Here is a 24,510-nt window from a genome sequence, read left to right on the forward strand (position 1 = left end):
GGTAATGGGAGCCATTGAACAAGAAGACATTGTTGGACAAAATAAATCTAAGAAGTGAGATGACAAAGGCATTATATTCCACTGAAGAACCTCCTCTTTCTGATAAGAAGCCCTCCACAACTCGAACCCCACAATGATGTGGGATGGAGTTGTAGAGGGCCTCTACATCAATGCCCACTAGCCACGCCTCCTCAGGGACCTGGATGCCATCAATGGCTTTGATGAGATCACTGGTGTCCCTGATGTAGGAAGGCAAAGCCAGTACATGGGGACGCAGGTAATCATCCACCAATTGACTCGCTCGTTCCGTTAGACAGCCATTGCCCGAGACTATTGGTCTCCCAGGGGTTTTTTTGAGATTTTTGTGAACCTTGGGTAAGGCATACATAGTAGGGGTTTTGGGGTCTTTGATATTCAAAAATTCCCAAGTTTTCTTGTCTATCAAGGCTTTTGAATAGGCTTCAAAGATAAGCTGACGATATTTGATGATTATTCTTGCTAGGAAGCTTTCAGAAATTTTTCTATACCAATCTTTGTTATTCAAAATATTCAAAACCATAGCTTCATACCCTAATGTGTCCATTACAACGACGTTTCCGCCCTTGTCTGAGGGTTTGATTGTAAGGGAGGAGTCGTTTTGGAGTGATTGAATAGCCCTAATCTGACTATCATTCAGGTTAGAGGAATTCACATCTTTCCAGAAGACTAAGTGGAAAGATGTGATCTCATCAAAGCCATTGATGGCATCCAGGTCCCTGAGGAGGCGTGGCTAGTGGGCATTGATGTAGAGGCCCTCTACAACTCCATCCCACATCATTGTGGGGTTCGAGTTGTGGAGGGCTTCTTATCAGAAAGAGGAGGTTCTTCAGTGGAATATAATGCCTTTGTCATCTCACTTCTTAAATTTATTTTGTCCAACAATGTCTTCTTGTTCAATGGCTCCCATTACCTCCAGGTGCAGGTTGTGGCCATGGGGACCAAGTGTGCCCCTTCTTATGCCAACCTGCACCTGGGGGGATGGGAGCGTGACCTTTTTTCCAGGGTCAACCTTGAGTCCTTTTTTATCTTATATACTCCTTTGGAGAAGATTTATTGATGACATTTTTATGATTTGGACAGGCCCTTTGAGTATGCTTTTGAGATTTTTTGAGGTTTTGAAAGTCAATGACTTCAATCTCAAATTTACCTACACCTATAGCCAAAGGTCTTTGGACTTTTTGGATATTACCATTTATGTAGATGAAAATGGCATTTTGGGTTCCACCCTCTTCCGCAAAACCACTGCAGGCAACACTATATTGAGGGCAGACAGCTCCCATCCTCAACCTTTGGTATCTAGTATACCATACAGCCAGTATTTAAGACTACGACGTAATTGTACGAAATCTGAAGATTTCGAGAGAGAAGCCAAGAACTTACAGAGGAGACTCTTGGGAAGAGGCTATAGTAGGGCTTGTTTGAAAAAATCTTATCATAGAGCGAAAAAATGGAACAGGACTGATTTGATTTTTGGCAAAAAGAAGAATAAAACCAATACTGATGGGGTACGTCTAATTACACGATATTCTGGTCAACATGACCAGGTACGGTCAATTCTTAAAAAATTTTGGTACCTCCTAGAGGCAGATGATAAGGTATCCAAATTTATTGATGTCCGCCCCCAGATAACTTTTAAAAGGTCTCGCTCTTTAAGGGACCAATTGGTTCACAGTCACTATGCTCTTTCAAATAAATGCAAAAAAACACTTACAGGCACATATTCCTGCAGAAAATGCAATTTCTGCAGATATCTGCCCAATTTAAGTGAAATCATTCTCCCTAATGGAAAACTGTATAGACCGAATTTCTATGCGAACTGTCAAACAGTAGGAATTGTCTATATAATGTATTGCAGTTGTAAAGCCTTCTACATAGGCAAAACAAAAAGGCCTTTTTTCAATCGAATTCGTGACCATGTCAAACTTGTCAAAAACAAAAAGTTCGAAAGTCCCATTAGCCGATATATGGGTTTATACCATGGCTTTGATGATAGGATGATGACCTTTTTTGCTTTGGAACACATCCCACTCAATGAAAGAGGTGGAAGTGTAGATAGAAATTTATTGCAACGTGAAACCAAGTGGATATTTAATCTATCAGCTATTCAGTATCCTGGTATAAATGAATCCATTAGTTTCAAACCCTTTCTAGGCTAGATAATGTCAATTGTATTTATTGCTGATTCAGCACAGGACTTCTGATGCTGGCCAGCATTTTGGATTTTGTACTTTTGTTACAAAGTCCCTTCCTTCTAGGTGCCTTCTATTGGCACATCACATATATTTTGGCAAAATTGCCTATAATTACTATTTGTTTATTTTTTTAGATGTGGTTTATTTACCGTTTAAAGAACAAGAATATTCTGTGATTTGTCTATTGTATATTTTTTCCTGACCCCTGCCATCATGTGGATGCGACTGTAGGTGGCAGACCCCCGGGGCGGACACATTGGGGGACCCCTTGGATTCGAGCCTATTTCCAGCCTCTGTTATGGTTGCCCATATGGGCACCCGCGGTGCCCTACATTTATTTTCCAGGAAAATTGGTCCAACCTGGTTAGTAGCAGCACCGTTTTCAAAACTCCCAGTTGTCCTTCTATGGAGTGTCATAAAATCTCCTTTATTTAATTGTCATTTTTATTACAACACTGACTGATTTATTAATTGGGGCAATCTTCCTTTTTATGACCTTTTCGTGTCTTTAGATTTTTTCTCCATTATATAGGCATTGTGGATATATTCTTTTGAAATCCGGTCTTCAACAATGCTGTCAGTTTCATTTGGATCCATCTTAGATTGTTTTCTGGCAATCTGTTACTTCCTCTGCATACATTCATGTCCGGACCGGATGTTGTCATCCCCGACCTTCCGGTTCCGGCGGAATAACGTGATGCGGTCGCGTCTTAATGACGCACTTCCTTTTCGGCCTCCATTGGACCACTGGGCGTACCTCGCTCTCACTCCCTCGGTGACGTCAGATGCCGAGGGAGTTGAGAGGGTGTATAAATGCCGGCGCCACATGGTCAGTATTACACTAGACCACCGGGGAACGACATATGATCTTTGAGACCATTTGCGGTAAATGAAATCTTTTAAACCCTGCTTCTCTCCGTATATCCTTGGTAGATTCAAATGCTGACTATGTCCTTCTATGCCTTTTGTCCTTTTCCTCCCGTGCAGTCTCCTTCATTTTGAGTGTACTATTGGAAAATTTGTTGAATTGAAATGGCGGTGACCTTTTGAATACTGCATGACAATTTAGGTGCCTAATCTTGTCAATTTTGGGTAAGTATTCATACCCTCAAAACTTGACAGACCCTTATTATGTTTATCACTGTCTTCAACAAATTCCATTTCTTTTTTCAAGGGATACTTCCCATTTGGGGGATATTAAGGGAACTTCACTTTCCCTTCCTGTCTTTGTTACATTGGGGTACCTAGTGAATCAACTGCACATTTATTCATAATCAGGTGACTATCTTGGCAATTTTTCAACCCGATATTTAGTCCCATACCAATTGGAGACATAGCAAGTTTGGGTTGAAGTGTATTCCTATGCTCTGGTCTTATTATCTCTACCCATTATTTCTAGCTTGGCTGTCACCCTCTCTATGGGTCAACTCTAGGAGTCTAAAGGTCTCGGTCCCCCTCCCCCTCTGTGCTTGCTTTGGTGGCGTCACCTCTATTGCCTCCACCTTCGGCATAAGAAAGGGTTCAGGTCATCTTAAGGTACTTTATTGGTATCATTGTCTTTATAATTATGTAAATCAATTGGGCACTCAACATTAGGACCATTGAGATAAGCCCTATATACATACACATGTCATGTCTTTTATGTCTTTTCCTTTTGTTACCTAGAAATGTTCACTCTCGAGAAATGTCTATGAAAGAAGAAGCTATTATGAAGATGGCGAAACATGTAGAGTTGATATTTTCGAGTGCATTTTCTTGATTTTATCATTTTATATTGATGTATTGTCTTGTCCTCACTTTCTATGTGTAATAAAATGTACAAATTTTGAGAATTCAGATTTTTCTCCATCATTTAGCACCGTTAAAGTCCCACTTGCCCCCCTCCATTGTAGTTACATTAATATTTACTACTACAACTTACTGCTAATATCCATCCTCCTCTCAGTACAAATCCACCCCCGTTGAACTCCCCCCTCCCAGTACAAACCTTTGCCATCCCCATCCCCCCCAGTACAAATGCCCCCCCTCCCAAAATAATTACCCCCTCCTAGCACAAATCCTGTACACCTAAAATTTCCCCTCTAAGTTCACATCCTCTTCCCCCACTCCAAATCGCCCCCTTTCAGCACAAATTGCCCCCTAAGCCCCCCTCCTAGCACAAATACCCCCCTCCCCAATTTCCCCTTATAACACAAATGCCCCTAATCATCCCTACTTGCAAAAATCCCCCCTCCCAAAAAGAACAAATTTCCCCTCCTACCACAATTCCCCCCAACCTCTTCTAGCACAACACCCCCCTATTCCCCCCTGCTAGCACAACTCCTCTTCCTCTATTCCCCCTCCAAACACAGATTCCCTTTAAATCACCCTCCTAGCACACCCCCCCCCCCCCACATTTCCCCTCCTAGAACAATTCTTACCCCCTGCCGCTCCCCAAATTCCCCCTTCTGACACAAATCCCCTCAATTTCCTCACAGCACCCTTCCACCTCACCACAGTGCCTAGGGCAGCGGCCCCTCTCCTGCCCACCCCTTGTCCCGGCCCTGCCTGCTGCCTCTACAACTACAATTCATTCTTCTGACTACTACAACTTGCTACCATGACTAATACTTACTGCTCCCATTACTATGGCTTATCACTCTTACTAGTTCTACCTACTATACTACTACTCCTAATACTACTATTTGGATAGAAGAGAGAGAGGATCCTGCAGACCTGTAAGGATGCCAGAAGGAAGGGTATAGCTGTAATGCAGGGTTATTGTGACAGGCCTGCATTCTGCCCTGTCATTGACTGCTGTATTACCACAGATTGTCTCACACGCCCTGCATGCAGATGGTGCTGTCTCTGAAGGGTATTGGAGGAAATACTTCCCCTGTACACATATATATATATTGGGTTCTTCTGTGTCTGACACAAGTGTATGTGATTTCTTTTAAAGTAAATTCTTTCTCTTAAATCGCATTACGTTTTTTTGGTCTTCATTCACCATATCTGGATATTTTATCTCTTATTAGCTGAAGCTGACAGGACGCACTCCAGCGTATCTGTGACAGCAGCGAATGTTCCTGAGATTTCACATCGCTTTTCATCTGTCAGATTACAGACTTTATTATTTACTACAAGCAGCAAAATGCCGCTACGAGAGCCTTTAGCCGGCAGTGTCTGGACCATCCTGTCACAAAATCATAAAACAAAATCGTCATTTAGCTGTTGGTATTGTTGAAGCATTTGGGAAATGATTCCTCTGATGGTGCACGGTTTGAAAGGAAAACAAAGAACCATTTAATGTAAACTCTTTGTATGAAAAATGGAGAAAAGTGAGGCCTCCAGTCTTCAAGCAAAGGCCACTGACAGAATCTTCCTTGTAGTAATACAGCAGAGCCTTCTGAGTAACAATATTGTGTAAACTCCCATGTAATAATACAGTGGAGCCTCCCTTGAAGTAAAACACTAGAGCCTATAGTAGAACCTGCCTTGTAATACAACGGTGGACTGGAGCCTACTGTGTAAAAATATACGGTAGCAAAGCCTCTCTTGTAGTAATAGTGCACAGTTTTCTGAGTAATATTATTGTGGACCCTTTCATATAATAATACAGCAAAGTATTTTTTGTAGTAATAGTGCAAAGCTTTCCAAGTAATAATTTGATGGAACCTCCATATAACAACACAGCAAAACTTCCTTTGTAGTAATACAGCAACACCTTCCAAGTAATATAATTGTGGAGCCTTCTGTGCAATAACACAGTGGAGCTTCATTTATAGTAGATAAGCAGCCTTCTGAATAACAAAATGGCGGAGCCTCCCATGTAAGAATACTGTAGAGACTCCTGTAAATTAATTGTGAAACATTTTTAGACATGTGCATGACGAAAAAATTAATTTTATTTCGTTTCGATTCCTTAACCACTTGCCGAGCGCCCCACGCAGATTTACTGCAGCAGGGCGGCGCGGCTGCGTATAATCACGTAGATCTACGTGATTATGTGCATGCGGTTTTGGCGGCGCGTGTGCATCGCTAGAGTCGCCCTCCCGATGTGATTAGACACAGCGTGAGGCAGACCGCGGGAGGAGCGGGCTCGATCGCCACCGGCCTCCCGCAATCTTCGGCAAAACAGACAGGAGAGCCGTCTGGAATGTAAACAATGTAAGACGGCTCTCCTGTCAGAGATGCAGGGAAAGATCGTGTGATTCAGCTAAGCTAAGCTGAATCACCAATATCTCTCTGCCTCTGTTCAATCCAACCCCAAAACAGTTAGAAAGCACATCTAGGGAACACATTTAACCCCTTGATCACCCCCAGTGTTAATCCCTTCCCTGCCAGTGTCATTTATTCAGTAACAGTGCATATTATTTAGCACTGGTCACTGTATTAATATCACTGGTCCCCAAAAAGTGTCACCAAGTCTTAGATTTGTCCGCTGCAATGTTGCAGTCCCAATAAAAATCGCTGATCGCCGCCATTACTAATAAAAAAATAAAAAAATAAATAAAAAGTCCATAAATCTATCCCGTAGTTTGTAAACGCTATAACTTTTTTGCAAACCAATTATACGCTTTTTGGGATTTTTTTTTACCAAGAAATATGTAGCAGAATACAAATTGGCCTAAACTGATAAAAAAAATTAGATGTTTTAAATTTTTTTATTGAAATGTTTTATAGCAAAATGTAGAGAATATTGGCATTTTTTCAAAATATTTTGTTTATAGCGCAAAAAAAAAAAAAAACACAGAGGTGATCAATTACCACCAAAAGAAAGCTCTAGTTGTGGGGAAAAAAAGGACACCAACTGTATTTAGGTACAGCGTTGCACGACCGTGCAATTGTCAGTTAAAGCAACGCAGTGCCGAATCGCAAAAAATGGCCTGGTCATTAAGGGGGTAAAACCTTCTGGGGCTGAAGTCGTTAATCTAGTTATTTAGTTTAGTTTGTATTCGTATTTGAATTTGTATTTGGGATTCGTATTCGGAATTCGTTTTATGTCTTTTTCAAATTTGTACTGATTTTTTTTCCCTTGAACATACACGAAAGAATGCAACAAAGTGAACAAACAAAAGAAAAATCTTCATCAAATGATTACAATGACTCTTAAGCCCCTTTCACACATGCGGACCGTTCAGATCCGCCTGTCAGTTTTTCAGGTGGATCTGAACGGATGCCCCATGCATCTCTATGAGGCAGCGGATGTCAGGGGAGACATTCGATCCGATCCTGTCCGTCAAATTTGGATGGATGGAAACCCTATTTTCCATCCGTCTGGCAGATCGGATCAGATGAGAACGGACAGCCGGTCCGTTCTCATCCGATTGCCCCATAGGGGACAGCGGGGATCTGACACCTCCGTCTCCGCACACAGAGCGGAAATGGAGCTGTCCTCCACCTGCTCAGCGGGGAACGGCTCCGTCGACGGAATAGAGCCGTGTGAAAGGGGCCTTAAAATCATCTTTGGCTTAACAAAAAACAGCATTACTTCAAAATGGTACTCTAATAACACACACAGTCTTTGATTTCAGCCATATGCTTACAGTTCGAATTCGAATGGAATTCAACGTAAGATTCTATTAGAACTTCAATTCGAAATTCGGATGAATTTCGTTATACGGAGCATTCGTAAAACTTCATTTTTGCTGTAATTCTGGTAATCGGACATATCCAAATAACTAAAAATTAATCCGAATATATATTTGGAACGAAACGAACTGCACATGTCTAAAAATGTTTCATGCTGTCATTTACTGTGAAAAAGCTCCTCACTGTCATTTATAATTTTCCTTGATTTTAGTAGGCAAGCAGCTCAAACAGAGTATAGTAGCAGAAGCATCCCACTGATCATCATATTGTATCTCATCACCAGATATAAATTGGCACAGCATCCTCATCGGTGACTTTTAGAATCTAATGACTTTGTGATTGGATTCCACTTTTATTGTGGTTTATAATGTTCAGTCAGTATCTCAGTAAGTACTAATGTTAAAGGATCACTATTACTGCCAGGCAACAAGCATTTTCTGTAGGTCAGCAATAGCATCCTATATATTTCTCTCCCTACAGGACCCATCACCTGTGTGATACGGGGCGAATAATCTGGGCAGCTACTGGTATCATCTGAGAAAAACTTGTCTGCTTGGCCACAGGGATTTACGTCACAGAGTGAGATATGTTCTTCAGCAATGTGCCAGTTTTCCCTCATGTGTGTACATTCTGCCTATTACTGGGCCAGTATCAACAATACTACTAACATTAACACTACCACCATTACTATCAGCACTACCAGCTCAGGTGTGCGCAGTCTATTGCACCCCAAAGTCATAGACACATGCCTTTCTCTGCAGCTTCAGCTGCACTGGACAGTTATGAAGGAACGCAGGGAGTTGCGGTAGGATGGGGTAGGGAATTATGGGATGCCCAACTTGAAAACGTCCAAACAAAAGAGGACAACTTTCTCCCTATTTACACAGAAATCCTCTTCCTTCCCCCTGCACAAACTTGGTTTACTGTGTACAGCACATTTTGTCAAATCAGCAGCAGCAAATTACAGACTAGGAACATCCATCCCTTTGTGGATAATTTAGCACATTGTGGAGGAAACAGCATCTCCTTCTGCCTCCCTGGAGACACTGAGCCAAGTTCTTTCTCTGCAGAAGACTGCCAGCCCACCTGGCTGTTTGCTTTCCGCGGTCCTCCTGACTGACACACTTCGCCCAGTCCTCCTGACTGGCACACACACATGGAGACTCCCCAGGGTAAGGTTAGATGAAAAACTGGCACACTGTGGTCTTCAAGAGAGCACTGTTACAGCTGACAGTCTCTCCCCTTGTCTTTGTCCCTGCACCATGCTGATCTACTCACTGTCTCTGCTTGCTCTCTCCTACTGCATCTTTAGGCATAAATCCCTCCAACTGCCTTATGTGGTGGGATCCTTCCAGACCAGCTTTCCCGAGGTAAAACCCCTCCCTGGCAGGGGCCCCTCAAGGGCCATGACAGCCTCTCCTCACCACTGCCTCTCCATCTTCCACAGACTCCCCTGCTGGCATGGCCCATGTCTTTTTATGGGTTTCTCAGTACCCTGCCTGTCCCACTCCTGGGGATTGGCTGAGGGCCCATAAACATTCAAGGCAGCCCCTGCCAGCCTTCCACCACTAGTTCCAGAACATTCTCCAATAATCTAGAAACAGCGGGAGGCCCCAGAGAGCTGCCAGGATGAGTCATCCAGCCCTTAACTCAATTACAGACTCACCAGGTGACATGAGTCAGAGTATAGTTTGGCTACTCATACTACTAGTATCACATGCTAGAGGGTGCTACACTATTAATACTACCAACCCAACAAATACTTATAGTTCACACATCCATCCTTACTCCCAGTTGCTCGTTACTCAAATAACAGTCCTGGGGTTTTGGTTTTTTGGTATTTATTAACCACTTGCCTACTGTGCACTTAAACACCCTTCCCATCCAGGCCAATTTTCATCTTTCAGCGCTCGCACACGTTGACTGACAATTGCGCGGTCATGCTACACTGTACCCATATGAAATTTTTATCATTTTTTTCACACAAATAGAGCTTTCTTTTGGTGGTATGTAATCACCTCTGGGTTTTTTATTTTTTACAAAAAAAAAGAATAAAGACAGAAAATTTTGAAAAAAAAAAAAAAGTTTTTCTTATTTTCTGCGAGTAAATTTTGAAAATAAATTTTTCTCCCTCACTGATGTGCGCTGATGAGGCGGCACTGATGGGCACTGATAGGCTGCACTGATGGGCACTGATGAGGTGGCACTTATGGGCACTGATGAGGTGGCACTTATGGGCACTGATGAGGTGGCACTTATGGGCACTGATGAGGAGGTACTAATATGCCGCACTGATGAGCACTGATAGGCGGCACTGCTGGGCACTGAGAGGTGGCACTGAGAGGTGGCACTGCTGGGCACTGAGAAGCGGCACTGACGGGCGGCACTGAGAGGCACTGATAGGCGGCACTGATGGGCACTGGCGGATGGCACTGATGGACACTGGCGGATGGCACTGATGAGCACTGATGGGCGGCACTGATGGGCAGCACCATCAGTGCCCACACTCAGTGCCCATAGTGCTGCCAGTCAGTGCTCATCAGTGCCTAGATGAACAGGCACTGATGGGCACTGACTGGCAGCACTATGGGCACTGATTGTGGGCATTGATGGGGGCACTGATGGCGGGCACTGTGGGCACTGATGGGGGGGCAATTTGTGTGTTTTTTTTACCTTTAGTAATCAGGGCACTGGTGATCAGTGCCCTGATTACATTGCTGTGTCCCCGGCGGCTGTCGGCTCCCCCTCCTTCCTCACACTGCAGTGTCTGTGTGAGGAAGGAGCGCCGGCGATGAGAGATGATCTCATATGTTTACATATGAGATCATCTCTCATTGGACGGCTTGATCACGTGGTGAATGGCCGCTGTGATTGGCCATTCACCACGATCTGTGATCGGCCGTGTCCGAGGGACACGGCCGACACAGATTCTCCCCGATGCGCGCTCGCGGGAGCGCGCGGGGAGAGTCTTTCTAGGAGGCCGTTTAAAAACGGCCTCCCGAAAATTCAAGTCCGCGCTGCAGCCGTATATAGGCTGTAGCGCGGATGGGAGGGACTTAAGGAGCTTGGATGGGAGAAGGGAATAGAGGGATACTCCAACTTGAACATAAGGACAACTCTCACTTGGCCTCACCTGGTTACTTGTGGAAGCAGTCACACTGCTTGAACTATATTGCCACTTGTATGTAATGGGTTAGGTATTCTTTCTCTCTCCAGCAGCAGACTTGATGCAACTACATTATCTTCAGGACATTCTCTAGCATCCCCTTGACTGACACCCATCCACTGACTCTTCTAGCTAATGGGGTGGCCCTCTCAGGACAGGCCCCATAACACAGATCTGTACTCACTGTATGCAGAATCAGATCCTTTTTAGTGTCACCCTTCTAGTCAGCTCTGCAGGACATCTGGGTTCAGCTTCTCTCTAACTCTCAGGCCCACTGGTCGACCACCTGAGGCTGCATGGCAGCTTCTACAAATGAGGGGCAGCCGCCCCCTTCCCTCCGGGACCCAACTCTCCAGCTGAAAGATCCCGAGCACATGTGCCCTTGGCATTTATACAGTATCCCAGCATGCACCGAGGCACTTTTCTCTGTCAATCACCAGGGTGTACTAAACACCTGTGCACTTATTTGTCAGGCTTCCTCACACTGTCCAATATGTCTCCCTATTGGACCAGTGTGAAACACTTCAGACAAACTAAGCTGCACCTGAGCACCATGAGCAGACCTCAGTAGCAGATCCTGCTCTCTGGTAGGCAGAGAACAATATAGATTTACCTGGCAATCTTTCTGTTAAGCAGAAAAGATCCAAAACTATACGCTCTCTCGCACCTACCTAGGAGGGTGCTACACTACTAAAACTAGCAACACTGCAAAGACTACCAATACTCCTAATGTTTATAATTCTACTAATACTAATAATACCAATAATACCACCATTATGACCAGTTTTAATACTTTCAATGCAACTTTAAATATGCAAGTCATACATTATGGTGCTTCTGTGTTCGAACTAGAATCACATAGGATGGTGTAATTGACCTAAGGCTATAGTGAGGTACTGAAAGGGTTGATGGAAGATGGACTGACCTTTCACCGGCTGGTAGATGAGCTCATTACGCACCATGTGGATGGTGATTAGTGCCATAACTACTGACATAAACGGGATGAGGAATCCGAGGTTCTTCGCCACCGACTGCTGGATGTAAGAAATCCCCAGAAACACGACAAGGCAATTCACATTCACCAACCAGTGAAACCTGTTATAAACAAAGGTATTATTATCGATATTATACCTACTGGCATCACCATTATAGTCACTACCATCACCATAAATATTATTATGGCAATTATTTTTACACCAATAGCTGATTTTAGCAGAGTTAGACTGGCACATTATATATTACACCATATAGAGGAGAGTGCAGCACATTGCATATCAGACCATACAGAGGAGAGATGGTCACACTTTATATCACACTATACAGAGGAGAGACTGTTGTAAATCACACCATACAGAAGAAAGACCAGCTCATTGTCTATACAGTGGAGAGACCAGCACATAGTATAAAACACTGTGCAGAGGAGAGACTACTGTATGTACTGTAGAGGAGAGTTTGTTGCTTGTAACTGACCAGTTAAAGAATGACATCATTTCCTTCTGTCTGTAGCCTTGCAAGCCATAGGCGCTGAAGGGGCAGACAATGGAGCGAATTCCTCCAGTTCCAATGGCTGCCATTATCAATCCAGCATAGAATAGCAGTGTCTGGTGTTTCTTGACCAAGGTGTGGGCGATATGATGCTTGTCTATGTAAAAATCTTCAAAAGGAAATGCAACTACAGGCAGCATGACGGTTCCTGGGGAGAGAAGACATGAAATTACCTGGAAGCCGCAAATCTTCGTGCAGATCAGAAAAGCCACACTAAAAAGGAAGAAGTCAGTTTGCTTTTAGGTCAATTCAAGCCAAAATGATTTCATTTTCTACAGTTTTTGACAGCTGGAATCTCACACTGACTTCTATCTCTTGAAGCCTTTCATGGTGGGAGGTGGGAAGACATAACTGTCTTATCATTGAGGGAGGGGCAAGATACAAATTACTGCAGGGGAAATCTCACCATTATGGGAGGGACTGAGAAATCTCACCATTGTGGGTGGGGCTGAGTTACAAACTATTGTGAGGAAATCTCACCATTGGGGGAGGATCAGAGACACAAACTGCTACAAAAAAATCTCTGTGGTGCAAGCCGGCCTTCCTCCATTGCATAGAGCTTCAGACGGTCTTTATTGTAGTTTAGGCGTTAGTCCCCCCTCTTTTTTTTTTCTTATATGCATGGCTTTTCTATCTTTTCAGCCAAAACAGGTGGTTATTGAAACTGTGGACTGTTCCTGGATAGCTCAATGGTTGGGAGTACCACCAGATTGAGATACGGGACTATATTGATATCCCTCGATTCTGATACCACTGTTTTCCTTTCTTGATAGCCTCAGCAATGTAAAAACGTATACTAAATTGTAATACTTTTTTTTAGTAAAACTAATAAAAATGATTAAAATAGAAAATCTCACTATTGTGGAAGTGGTGGAGAAACAAACTACTGTGTAAATATTTTTCTATTTTGGGATGGGCAGTGACACAAACTACTGTAAGAAATCTTACCATTGTGGGAGAGGCACGAATACAAACAACTCCAGGGAAATTTCACCATTGTTGGAGGGGTAGGGACACAAACCATTGGCAGAAAAATGCACTATTGCGGGAGCTACAGATACACAAACTGCTTTGGGAAATCTGATCATTGTGGATGGGGCACATACTCTTGTGGGGTCATTTCACCACTAGAGACTATGACAGATATACAAAACCAAGGAGTGATTCAGCCTATTACTGCCTACTTTAAACCGAATTATTGTCTTCAACCCCCTGTGATGGGGCATCTATGCTGATGAAGAGTGTCCTTTAATGAAGTTTGTCCTTTTGTGTAGGTGTTCTTTGTGAGGAGGCTTGCCCAGGAGGAGGTGTGCTCTGTGAGGAGTTCTGCTCAGGAGGAGGTGTGCTCTGTGAGGAGTTCTGCTCAGGAAGAGGTGTGCTCTGTGAGGAGTTCTGCTCAGGAGGAGGTGTGCTCTGTGAGGAGTTCTGCTCAGGAGGAGGTGTGCTCTGTGAGGAGGTCTGCCCAGGAGGAGGTGTGCTTTGTGAGGAGTTCTGCTCAGGAGGAGGTGTGCTCTGTGAGGAGGCCTGCCCAGGAGGAGGTGTGCTCTGTGAGGAGTTCTGCTCAGGAGGAGGTGTGCTCTGTGAGGAGGCCTGCTCAGGAGGAGGTGTGCTCTGTGAGGAGTTCTGCTCAGGAGGAGGTGTGCTCTGTGAGGAGTTCTGCTCAGGAGGAGGTGTGCTCTGTGAGGAGTTCTGCTCAGGAGGAGGTGTGCTCTGTGAGGAGTTCTGCTCAGGAGGAGGTGTGCTCTGTGAGGAGGTCTGCCCAGGAGGAGGTGTGCTTTGTGAGGAGTTCTGCTCAGGAGGAGGTGTGCTCTGTGAGGAGGCCTGCCCAGGAGGAGGTGTGCTCTGTGAGGAGTTCTGCTCAGGAGGAGGTGTGCTCTGTGAGGAGTTCTGCTCAGGAAGAGGTGTGCTCTGTGAGGAGTTCTGCTCAGGAGGAGGTGTGCTCTGTGAGGAGTTCTGCTCAGGAGGAGGTGTGCTCTGTGAGGAGGTCTGCCCAGGAGGAGGTGTGCTTTGTGAGGAGTTCTGCTCAGGAGGAGGTGTGCTCTGTGAGGAGGCCTGCCCAGGAGGAGGTGTGCTCTGTGAGGAGTTCTGCTCAGGAGGAGGTGTGCTCTGTGAGGAGGCCTGCTCAGGAGGAGGTGTGCTCTGTGAGGAGTTCTGCTCAGGAGGAGGTGTGCTCTGTGAGGAGTTCTGCTCAGGAGGAGGTGTGCTCTGTGAGGAGTTCTGCTCAGGAGGAGGTGTGCTCTGTGAGGAGTTCTGCTCAGGAGGAGGTGTGCTCTGTGAGGAGGTCTGCCCAGGAGGAGGTGTGCTTTGTGAGGAGTTCTGCTCAGGAGGAGGTGTGCTCTGTGAGGAGGCCTGCCCAGGAGGAGGTGTGCTCTGTGAGGAGTTCTGCTCAGGAGGAGGTGTGCTCTGTGAGGAGTTCTGCTCAGGAGGAGGTGTGCTCTGTGAGGAGGTCTGCCCAGGAGGAGGTGTGCTCTGTGAGGAGTTCTGCTCAGGAGGAGGTGTGCTCTGTGAGGAGTTCTGCTCAGGAGGAGGTGTGCTCTGTGAGGAGTTCTGCTCAGGAGGAGGTGTGCTCTGTGAGGAGTTCTGCTCAGGAGGAGGTGTGCTCTGTGAGGAGGTCTGCCCAGGAGGAGGTGTGCTTTGTGAGGAGTTCTGCTCAGGAGGAGGTGTGCTCTGTGAGGAGGCCTGCCCAGGAGGAGGTGTGCTCTGTGAGGAGTTCTGCTCAGGAGGAGGTGTGCTCTGTGAGGAGGCCTGCTCAGGAGGAGGTGTGCTCTGTGAGGAGTTCTGCTCAGGAGGAGGTGTGCTCTGTGAGGAGGCCTGCTCAGGAGGAGGTGTGCTCTGTGAGGAGTTCTGCTCAGGAGGAGGTGTGCTCTGTGAGGAGTTCTGCTCAGGAGGAGGTGTGCTCTGTGAGGAGGCCTGCTCAGGAGGAGGTGTGCTCTGTGAGGAGTTCTGCTCAGAAGGAGGTGTGCTCTGTGAGGAGGCCTGCCCAGGAGGAGGTGTGCTCTGTGAGGAGTTCTGCTCAGAAGGAGGTGTGCTCTGTGAGAGGTCTGTCCCCTAAAGGGATTTTTCATCCAGAGCTGACAGCCATCACTAGCACGTTTGCTATTGTATAAAATAACCTACAATGCATCTGCGTCATTGTGAACTTCTACTGTACAAAGATGAAATGTTGTACCGTATTAGCCATAGATAGTAGTAGGAAAGAAAAATCCAAGTGATACCTCGGACTGATTGTTGTTAACCTACAAAAGGGATCACTTACATTTTCACATTCTTATCTTTCTTTGATGAATAAGTGTGAAGATTTAGTAAAATATGCAGTGTAGATATGGCAGTGTGGTAGATTATGAAGACTGAGCAAAGGATGAAGGCTGCAATGTTGCAGGGAAGTCATACCTGGTGGTGGAGGCATTGCAACTAATTTACTGCATCTGACATTTGGTGCATTTTCCAATCCTAAAGGATAAGCTCACCTTTGATTCATGTTACACATTACACCACATATTTGGAGTGTAATGTGTAACATGCCCCAGCCTTGCCCTACCACCCCCTCCCCCAATCTTGAACCCACCTTCTCTGTGACAGCGGATGGGAGATTGTCTCCCCGCACTTGCTGTCACATTTTGAAAACAGCATGGCTGTGCAGGGCTCTGCCCAAATGACCGTGTCATTCATTTACAGAAATCTGTGAATGAGAAACTACAATTACCGCCTGCCACGGCAGCAGATGGCTTGTAGTTCTCCATGGACCGTGAGTGTGCTGATCCGTATGCTCCTAGTCCATTCACACTGCCTACACCTCTGTAATACATAGCCCATACAGAGGTTGGGCAACAGAACTGCAGACAGTCTGCGCAGGAGCCTGACATTGTACCTACGATCCACTGATTGTGGTTGCAATGCTCTGCATGCTCCTCAGAAAAAAAGAATTAATGCACATTTGTTTCCTGCAGAAATATGTGCATTTATTTTATTTTGATTTTTTTCAAAAAAGTGAAATTAGCCTTTAAAACGCTTCTAAACTGTCCATGTTCTGATACTGAAGAGTGTTGAAAGAAAATCCTTCCTACTGCATTTGTTTGATTACCTGCACTTTTTCATTTAAATTAATTCAACAGGGTCTCCACAATGCTTTTAATGAAAATAGAGGGACTTGTTAAGTTGTATGTAGGCGGGGCCTACGACTGGGGTACCCAACCTGAGAGAGATTATACACAGTCCTTGGTGTTGTATTGTATCTTTTATATTTTATTTAGGTTAGCAAAGCTGAATGTAGACAGTTTCCATAGGCCCTGGTATTCAAGCAACAGATCAGTGGATGTTGATGTAGTTTGCAATTTAGTAGTTAGTAATGATACTGTATTGAAAGGTAGCAGTATTATTAAGCTTAGCCTGGTTTAATGAAGGATGGCTTCCAGTATAGGGGCGGCGAACTGCAGGGTAATGAGATGGCACTCTATGCTGTTGCAGGGATCCCCACTTCACTGGTTCCAGTACCAGAATGTCTACAGTACAAAAGCCTTGTCCCTGCACTGACCCTACCATAAGACCCTTCTTATGGTTTCATCTGTAGGTGATCCATCTGCCATTTCTCAGGGACATCAAGACCATGCATGAACAGTACTTTGATCCTTTTCTGCTATATGACAGATATAAGGATCGGGTCACCAGAGTGGGAAATGGTGGCTTCCACCTGCACAGGATTGTTATAACCACCAAGAACATCAAAAGCAGCCCAAATGAAATGAAATGAAATACAGTATTTCAGAAACCTTGCATCAGTTCAAGACATGTTTTCTAGACATTCACTCAGGTAGACAGATCACACCATGATTCCTGTGCATATTGGGAGTCAACTGGGGACCTACATTGTTGAGAAGACTAACTTCACTGACCTTTCCTCCATACTCAACTGGTGAGGAGATCAGAACAGGACAGGCTGCCAAACTGCTTAACGTTCTGTAATGTGCAGTACTCCTTAAGTCAACAGATTTATCACCAGAAAGCAACACAAGAAAGCTGGAGGACAGGTATATGTCAGATATTCTATGAGCAGGTATTCTGCTAGACATAAGGAAGAGGATATTATAGTATCCACTGCACGTGAGGGACAGAAGGTTATATCACCCAAGTGGAGATACATTTCCTCTGGACATTAGAGAGAAATCTAGTGACTAAACTTTAACCACTTCCTCACTGCTCACTAGAGCTCTACTGCGGCAAAGTGGCTCGATAACGTCTGGCGACGTAGACCTACGTCACCAGACATTCCCCTCTCTCGGCGGCGCGCGCGCGGCGCCGGAGGCTCGCTCCCGCTGTTTTCAGTCACAGCGGGAGTCGGGCCAGGGGAGGAGCGGTGGCGATCGCCACTGCTCTTCCCCGATCATCGGGGAATCGAGTGTGGAGATCCGCCTGCATGTGTAAACACAAGAGGGCGGATCTCCTAAGTGACAGGCAGGGTCAGATTGCAGGGTTCAGCATAGCTGAACCTGCGATCTGTCCTTGTGTCACATAGTCCCCTCCCCCCACACACGTCAGTAAGCACCAGGCATACATTAACCCCTTGATCACCAATAAAAATTAACCCCTTCCCTGCCAGTGTCATTTTTACAGTAACAGTGCATATTGATAGCACTGATTACTGTGGTAATGTCACTGGTACCCCCAAAAGTGTCAAAAATGTCAGTCAAGGGTCCGATCTGTCCGCCGCAATGTTGCAGTCCCGCAAAAAAAAACAGAAATCTTTCCCTTAGTTAGTAAACGCAATAACTTTTGCGCAAACCAATCAAAATACGCTTATTGCGATTTTTTTTTTACCAAACATAGGTAGCAGAAAACAAATTGACCAAAAATTTAAAAAAAAATTTGATTTTTACATTTTTTTGGAGGGGAATTTCATATAAAAAATGGGAAAAATATTGTTATTTTTTCAAAATTTACGTTATTTTTTTGTTTATAGCGCAAAAAGTAAAAATCGCACAGGTGATCAAATACCACCAAAAGAAAGCTCTGTTTGTGGGGAAAAAAGGATGTAAATTTCGTTTGGGTATGGCATTGCACGACCGCGCAATTGTCAGTTAAATTCGCACAGTGCCGAATCGCAAAAAGTGGCCCAGACATAAGACAGCAAAATCCTCCGGTGGTAAAGTGGTAAATCCTTAAACACGACCCATTTTTAGGAGACCTGATCTTATTTTTATCAATCTGATAAAAACTAACAGGTGAAGCAAACCATTTTTAAGCATTCACTGCAAAGCCCAGAAAATTTTTATTCAGAAAGAGAAGTGAAGCCCGGAAGTAGTGTATTTGTACCATGATGAAGTGGATCATGATGTAGGGTCAGATACTTCCAATAGGGAGTTAAAATATACATTTAACTGGTAACAAGATGATATTTTGCACCAGGCATATATTTCATACCAAATGCTATAGCTAGCCCATATTGAATTTGCAATGGTCACTTTGCAAGAGCATACAGAAATTGGCTCAGTCATTTACACAGTATTTAGAAGATTTCAGGGTCACCTACCTGCAAAGTGTAGTAATATGCAGATGTAGATGATTTTTGTTCTTGCATTAATCAGCTCTGCAGTCCAGCCAACAAGGACAGGCATTAACGTGGAGGCACCAACAAAGCAGAGGTTGGCAATGGCTGCCTGGTGATACTGATACTCAAGCTTCAGCGTGCAGAACAGGATCATGTTGCACACAGTGGCAAAAAAGGTAAATCTCTCACACAGCTCAACCAACAACATACAAATGATTGGCTGCAGGCTCTTCCTGGCCAGAGATCTTGATGACTCCAAATTGGCATCTCTCAGAGAAAATCTGGTACTGTCTCTGTGAAAAGACTGGCTCCGCCGGAAATAGGGAAAATCTGTAAGAGGCATTTTATTCCAACTGGATCATGAATAAGAAACCCGAAGTAGAGGATCCATTTCATTCCACACATAGGAATATATTTCCAGTATGTAAGAAAAATGTGTCCTATCTGATCTGTAGGGTGGTGTCACCAGTATTTTATTTATATTGATAATACAGTATGGTGGTAACCAAGTCTATGCCAAAATTTGTATACTTCCTTGACTTGTTTGCTGGTGCCTCAGGTATGTCAGAGGGATTTTCTCAAATAATGATAATTCTGTAGGGGATGCTTTATTCTTCCTGGTCTGGTATGGTGATACTTTAATCTGTAGAAGCTGTGTTATCCCTCCTGGCCTGGTATGGTGATACTCTGACCTTTAGAAGATGTTTTATTCCTCCTGGTCCAATATTGTAATTCTAAGATCTCTAGAAGGTGTTTTATTCTTTCTGGTCTAGTATGGCAATAATCTGACCTGTAGGACATGTTTTATTCCTCCTGGCCCCATATAGCGATGCTCTAATCTGTAGATGATTTATTCCTCCGGGCCCCCTTTGGTGATGCTGTAATCTGTAGGAGATGATTTATCCCTTCTGGTCCAGTATGGCGACACTCTGACCTGTAAGAGATGTTTTATTCCTCCTGGTCTGGTCTGGTGATTCTCTTATCTGTAGGAGATGTTTTATTTCTCCTGGTCCAGAATGGTAATGTTCTAATTTGTAGGAAGTATTTCAGTGCAGCTCCTTCCAGCAGTGCCCTTTCTAAGTATTGTGTTCTCTTTCTTAGTGCTCTGAAATGTTTCTAGCTCTGGAATTCCACACATTGATAATAATATTTCCCCCATATGTCACACATTGATGTTGAATATTTGCGTTGCCCAATCTAATGACCATGGTAAACAGGTCTAATTAACTTGGATAGCAAACTAGAACTTTACTGGTAAAGCTATAAAATATTTTCCAGTTATACCCTGCTAAATGAAAGATAAGAGGAACATGTGTTATTCTTTATTTTGTGTTATGTACTGAACTCTGTATAGCAGGTGTATTTACTTTTTATCCAATATTACACAGTATTACACACAGATCAAATAAAATGAAATGTAAAGGATGATGCCTTACGGGGAAGGCTACAGAAGCTCACATTTCATGGGAGGTTGCTGGCCACAATCTCACTGTGTAATCAAATTTTTTTTCGGTCAGGGCTGGCCTTTTACTTGTGCGTGTGACGGAATTATATGATTGTCTTCAGTATACAACGGAGCACACCAGAAACTAGCATGCAATACTTTGCTGAGAAAACCAGTTTACTTCATCGGAGAGGGAAGAAGGCGGCACAGCGGGTATAGAAGTAGGAAACAATGGCACATGAAAGGTCTGCAAGGTGAAAGGTCTAAAGCCCTGTACACACGATCAGATTATCGAACGATCTATCGTCCGTTTTTTGTGGCATGCTAGTCTGATGTGGAAAGTGAAGAGGTTATTTTCATACAAATTTTCCCGTACGACAGAATTCTACTTCAAGCGGAGTTCCGGGCACAAAATCGACCTTTTTTTTTGTGCCCGTCCGCTTGGTCTCCTTAACCTGAAAAGGAATTGGATAGTTAGGTATTTTTTTTTTATACTTACCTTGTAATTGGAGATCGAATATACTCACATATCCTTCACTTCCTCCCTCAGCGCCGCTGCTCCGCCGTCACTTCCTGTCTTGCGATGATTCCTGGGAGCTGAACGTCATCGCTCCCAGGAATCAATGCGATGGCACCGGCCCCACTCGTCACTTCCGGGGCGACGCCGCATTCCCTTCTAAACAGCTTCTGGGCATGCCCAGAAGCTGTGGAGGAATGCGGCGCAGCACCGGAAGTGACGAGAGGGGCCGGTGCAGGCGCATTCTGGGAGAAGAAGACACGGAAGAGGACGCCGAAGAGGATCGCGCCAGCTTCAGCTGCCCACAAGAGAGATGGCAACGCTGTGGAAGAAATTTTATAAGCGAGTATTTCTTCTAAAAGGTAAGTGCGAACCGGGACAGATCAGAGGCTTGCCATTGTGGAATGTACTAGCCCTGACTGTCCCGGGGGTATGTTCAGTGAAAACATTTTTCTGTGCCTGGAACTGCGCTTTCAGAAGTGATGTCATGTGTTGGATTGCTTTGTATGTATTCTTTCTCTCTGAGCATGCCTAGTCTTGCTCTTAAGATTTTTTTCTGTCGAAATCTGTACTAATGAGACGAAAATTGGACGTTGTATTACGGACAACAAAAATTTTATAGCCTGCACATCAGGATTTTGTCAGCTGAAAAATCAGAGTTGGCTGTCGAAAGCACCATACTAACAATCCGAAAATCGGCAGATCGGTCGTCGGACGAATTTTCCCTACAGATTTTCTTATCGTGTGTACGGGCCTTAATATTTGAGAGGATAGACATTCACACTTGCTGAAGACAAGTTTGTTGATGTAGATTTGCTGCTCATAGATCCCAAATCTAGGACTTGTTTGCCTGTTCTATGGCTGATCTGTACACTCAGTGGGTATGGAGAGGTGTGATAAGTTCCAGCTTGGTGATCAGGTGGTCAGGTGTCATTCATTGGTACAGTAGTGTTATGGGACATTACTATCTATATTCCAGAGTTCATCCTACACTTACATAGCTACATAATTACATAGTTTGTCTGGTTGAAAAAAGACACAAGTCCATCCAGTTCAATCAATAAATCTGCAAGAAAATTTTAATTGGCTCCCCTCTCATGTATTAATATAGTTATCTTTCAACTCAAGGGGGCTAACATGAGTTGCTGTCGAGTTTGTATTGCAAGGAAGGATTGTTCCAGAGTCCCTGAGCCTTGCCTTTATTAAGGTTAAGGTCAGAGTTACCTGCCGGGGGTCAGGATGCAACATCATACCCCCCCCCCCCCATCACACAGATAGAACTTATTGTAATAAACATGAACGGAATACTAAACAAACCCATAACCTTTTATGGTTTTATTACATTCAGCAAAACAAAGCACTGACAACACTGCTATAAAATATCCAAATTACAGCACATGGAAGGAACGGGGAACCTTCACCAAGAAGAAGCTTTACCAACGTTCCTAAATTGGCCCCTCTGAGATCATTTAAAGTTGTATTATTTCAGAATATGTCTGTCCTTTTGTCAGCTTGGCCTAACAAGCAATAATCCTTTCAACAATAGAAGTGTGATAGAAGCTGCAATGTGTACATAAAAGGTCAGGCGATGGTCAGGAGACAGGCAGAGGATGAGATGGAGCAATTAACACTATTGTGCTATTTACTCCATCTCCAGGCTTCTCGTTCAGCACAGAGAAGGTTTTCAGGCCTCTCCCCTCCTCGTAGAGCTCCACAGATTGCAGCCCTAATTAGTCCCGCTTGTTTTATCAAGTTCTACAAACTCTGGCAGATCCACCTGAACAATCACCTGTGGCCCATGTAATAAACATCATACCGCAGCCTGCAATGAGACCTTCCTGCTCAGCTTGGAAGATGAGGATTTGATGTGAAAGCCCTCAGGACACGGCGGATAGCGGAAAGGCCTTTGTGCTGCTGCCAGCGGCCAGTTCGTTTAATTGCTTGCACGTCACAGTTTCATCACCAAGATGTTAAAAGAAGGCTGCTTGGCACTCGGAGAGTCCACGGCCATTCCACTCTATTAGAGTTCTGTTTGTTGACCCAACGCTCATAGATGGCAATTCAGCACTACGGTTAGAACAACGTGCTGCACTGAGCAGTGAGACAAAGAGACGTGGAGGCCACTGTATAACATGGAACATCCCATGCCTGTCATGTCTGTCCTGTAAAGACATCTATGTGTTAGGAATTTGCAAATTTCATTTAGCAGACAAGGCCGTAACAAAAACGTTTTATAATACATATGATGATTTATGATCCAATAAAGTGTAATTAAATACACTGTAATTTAAAATTTTCAAACAGCAATTTGTAACAAAGGTGTAGATATTAGCAGAAATAAGCTATTTTCTTACAACTATTCGTAATACACAAACTCCACCATATAAATAAATATAGAAAGTGATAACAATACATACAGTACATACTGTACATACATACAGTGATTTAAAAAAATCACTTACATGGAAAGTCCTAATGTACATTCACACTGGGTACTATATATACACAAGTAGTATATACACTATATTGCCAAAAGTATTGAGTTTAAGACACCTGTCTTTACAGGCACGTGAACTTTAATGGCATTCCAGCCTTAGTCTGTAGGGTTCAATATTGAGTTGGCTCACCCTTTGCAGCTATAACAGCTTCAACTCTTCTGGAAAGGCTGTCCACAAGGTTTAGGAGTGTGTCTATGGGAATGTTTGACCATTCTTCTGAAAGCGCATATGTGATGTCAGGCACTGATGTTGGACGAGAAGGCCTGGCTCGCAGTCTCCACTCTAATTCATCCCAAAGATTTTCTATTGGGTTGAGGTCCAGACTCTGTGCATGCCAGTCAAGTCTCTCCAACCCAAACTCACTCATCTATGTCTTTATGGACATTGATTTCTGTACTGGTCCAAATCATTTGGTGGAGGGGGGATTATGGTGTGGATTTGTTTTTCAGGCGTTGGGCTTGGCCCCTTAGTTCCAGTGAAGAGAATTTTTAAGGCATCAGCATACCAAGACATTTTAGGCAATTTCATGCTCCCAACTTTGTGGGAACAGTTTGGGGATGGCCCCCTCTGTGTATTTAACAACATGACTGTGCACCAGTGCACAAAGCAAGGCCCTGTCGCACTTTGAATGACAACTGCGCGGCCATACAACACTGTACCCCAACTAAATTTTTATAATTTTGTTCACACAACTAGAAGTTTCTTTTGGTGGTATTTAATCACCACTGGGTTTTTGTATTATTTTTTTTTGCTAAATAAACGAAAATAGACTGCAAATTTAGAAAACAAAAAAAAAAACATGTTTTTCTTTGTTTCTGTTATAAAATTTTACAAATAAATAATTCTTCATAAATTTGGGACAAAATGTATTCTGCTATATTTCTTTGGTGAAAATAATCCAAATCTGGTATATCATTTAGTCTGTAATAGAGTCCACAAACTAAGGTACATATCTGAAAATTGATCAATCCTGACGTACTGATGAACTATCTCA

At 44.0% G+C, this 24,510-nt stretch overlaps 1 protein-coding gene across 1 annotated transcript in view; it reads right to left on the minus strand.

Moving 5' to 3' along the window:
• The window catches only part of SLC15A5 (solute carrier family 15 member 5), a 41,318-nt gene extending 18,414 nt beyond the window's left edge, over nucleotides 1-22,904 (minus strand). Inside the window, exons 1-3 of the mRNA XM_082256871.1 lie at nucleotides 22,808-22,904; nucleotides 12,442-12,664; nucleotides 11,897-12,066 (exon numbers count right to left, since the gene is read on the minus strand). Coding sequence (XP_082112997.1) covers nucleotides 11,897-12,066; nucleotides 12,442-12,664; nucleotides 22,808-22,832 — 418 coding nt within the window. The 5' untranslated portion in view covers nucleotides 22,833-22,904. The remainder of the gene's footprint in view (nucleotides 1-11,896; nucleotides 12,067-12,441; nucleotides 12,665-22,807) is intronic.
• Nucleotides 22,905-24,510: the final 1,606 nt, after the last annotated feature.

This window comes from Pelophylax lessonae, assembly GCF_965119305.1.
Source record: "Pelophylax lessonae genome assembly, chromosome: 4".
Lineage (NCBI taxonomy): Eukaryota > Metazoa > Chordata > Amphibia > Anura > Ranidae > Pelophylax > Pelophylax lessonae.